The 2,655-nt window shown below is 51.6% G+C and overlaps 1 protein-coding gene across 1 annotated transcript in view; it reads right to left on the bottom strand.

Moving 5' to 3' along the window:
* Positions 1-2,073, bottom strand: part of Drc7 (dynein regulatory complex subunit 7) — a 21,119-nt gene extending 19,046 nt beyond the window's left edge. Inside the window, exons 1-3 of the mRNA XM_021220567.1 lie at positions 2,033-2,073; positions 803-1,016; positions 221-395 (exon numbers count right to left, since the gene is read on the bottom strand). Coding sequence (XP_021076226.1) covers positions 221-395; positions 803-1,008 — 381 coding nt within the window. The 5' untranslated portion in view covers positions 1,009-1,016; positions 2,033-2,073. The remainder of the gene's footprint in view (positions 1-220; positions 396-802; positions 1,017-2,032) is intronic.
* Between the last annotated feature and the right edge of the window lie 582 nt (positions 2,074-2,655).

Below are 2,655 nucleotides of genomic sequence, written 5' to 3'. Positions count from 1 at the left end.
CTTTGTAGACCAGGCTGGCCTCGAACTCAGAAATCCACCTGCCTCTGCCTCCCGAGTGCTGGGATTAAAGGCGTGCGCCACCACGCCCGGCTTTCACAGGAACTTCTACAGGGCAGCTGGGATTTGACCCAGAGACCTTGTAGAACTGGGTATGCCCCGCCCCATTCCCCACCCCCACCCCACTCCTGCTCTGGCCCCGCCCTCCAAGCTCCAGGCTTACAGGCACATTGCACTCATTTAGTGGGTGCAAGAAGAGAGGCACGCGGTCTGGACACAGGTGGCTGTACTGGCGGGAGAAGTTGTCCGCCACCAGCAGCAGGTGCTCCTCCTTCAGCGAGTTGGTGGTGTAGGAAAGAGGCAGCTTGGTGACATCAACGGGGGCCTGGCTTATGATCCTGTGTCCCAGGAGAGATAATAATCTGAGAGAAACCATGCTTGGCACCCCCCAGAGACCCCTCCCCCACAAAATGCCTGAGCTCTTTGACTTTCTCTTGTCTTCATTTGATCCTCACAACTCCGTGGAGACTGCCACTACTCACATTTTCACTCTTACACAAAGTAATGGAGGCTGTAAAAAGTTGACGGCCTTCCCTCCACCCCCGCCACCCCCATCCCCACACACCCCAGTCACACAGCTGGGGCAAGGTGAGCAGTCTGGGAGTAGAACCTCAAACTGAATCACGTCCCTCTATGACCCCCGCTCCCAGCCCAGATGCTACCAATCCTGCCTTGGTCCTTCCTATGCCTTGTCCTTTCTGACCGTGCCAGCGCTGGGCTGGGAAGCCCCAGTCTGGACACTCACGAGTGATCAGCTGGGGTAGGGATCTCGATGGCCGCCAGCTTCCCCTCCAGGTCTCGAAGCTCATCCTGGCTCAGGATGGTCCCCTCTCTGCTCACTTCGGCGGTCTTCGTCACCCTCTCCAGCTTCTCAGCCCGTTCTGCCCTCTGGGCTGCTTCCTCGCGCTCAGCCTCCTCCTCCTCCTCCACTTTCTCTCTCAGGACCTCCATCTTGACAGCTAGAGATGAGGGTCACTGCGGGGGGGGGGGCGGAAAACAACGGCTCAAAATGGCCATTGTCCTACAGGAAAAAGTCACCGAGACCACTCGTACATGCTGAGTGGCCCCAGGTACATTCCTCATGGAGAAGGAACAACATCCCTTGGAAGCATCCCTTCCACCAGAGAGGAACAGACCTCCAACCCAGCAGCATGGTCTTTTTTTTTTTTTTTTTTTTTTTTTTTTTTTATTTATTATATGTAAGTACACTGTAGCTGTCTTCAGACTCTCCAGAAGAGGGCGACAGATCTTGTTAAGGATGGTTGTGAGCCACCATGTGGTTGCTGGCATTTGAACTCTGCACCTTTGGAAGAGCAGTTGGGTGCTCTTACCGGCTGAGCCATCTCACCAGCCCATGGTCTGGTTTTTAAAGCCAGTGGGTAACATACTTTTATTTCACAGCTCACTAGAAACCTATTGTGTTGTAAACACAAAAATGATATTCCCTCATCCTTAAGAGACTGATGTAGTTAGTCCTGTGAGACCCATTCTACAGGTGAGAAGAACAAGGACTAGAGAGCCTAAGAGAATCATCCGCGTTACAGACAGCAGGGAGCAGATCTTTGACTGGAGTTCATGGATTTCTGGCTTGGAAACCCATGTAAGAGGGGAGCTATGGAAGGGAAGGGGGTGGGGGTGGGGGATGGGGAGCAAGGAAAGAAACATGACAGAAAGATCAAGGTGTCAGGGGGCAGACCAGCTCCAGCTGGGGCTCAAGGACACAGATTGGGCCATTAAAGTGGGTCAGGGTCCAGACCTGCAATACTACCCCCCATACAGGCTACCTCCTCAGCTACGGAGGGACCCATAGTGTCCTACCAGAGCCTCTTCCCGGCAGCCTTCTCCTCTCCACAAAACAGCCCTTCCCGACAGGTCAGAGCTAGGAGACCCCAGGAAGGACTACTTTGCTTTTCTGGTCCCTCCCTCCCTATCTCAAGCAGGTCCAGCCATGCCCAGTTCCCAGTTCCCTCCTTACCCTCCAAGAACAGCCTTACTGTTACTTGTCTCTATGGTAACAGCGGAGGGCAGGCCCTGGGAGAGGAGGCTTCTGGGAAATGTAGTTTCCTGTGATTGCTTAGGCTCCAGTTTCCTCCACCACTACCACCATAGTGTGCTGGATGGTAGAGTAACAGAATACAAGAGAAGATCACCAAGTTTTAAGGAATTTTTGTGAACCAGTTGTCAAATGCAGCATTATTTTATTTTTATTTTTATTTTTTTAAAAGATTTATTTATTTATTATTATATGTAAATACACTGTAGCTGTCTTCAGACACTCCAGAAGAGGGCGTCAGATCTTGTTACGGATGGTTATGAGCCACCATGTGGTTGCTCTTACCCACTGAGCCATCTCACCAGCCCCCAAATGCAGCATTATTAAATGATTAAAAACATCTAGAGAATTATTGTTCCAGATACATGAGCGAGGCAACATATAAAAGCATTTATTGGGGCTCAAGGTTCCAGAGGGTTAGAATCCATGATCATCATGTCAGCAAGCTTGGCAGCAGGCTGGCTGGTATGGGGCTGGAGCATAAGCTAAGCATTTAACATCCTGATCTACAGGAACCAGGTCGGGGGTTGTGGGAGTAGCTGAGA

Source organism: Mus pahari, chromosome 20 (assembly GCF_900095145.1).
Source record: "Mus pahari chromosome 20, PAHARI_EIJ_v1.1, whole genome shotgun sequence".
NCBI classification, from domain to species: Eukaryota; Metazoa; Chordata; class Mammalia; order Rodentia; family Muridae; genus Mus; species Mus pahari.
The sequence above is the reverse complement of the archived record's forward strand: the minus strand, read 5'-3'. Positions and strand labels throughout refer to the sequence as shown.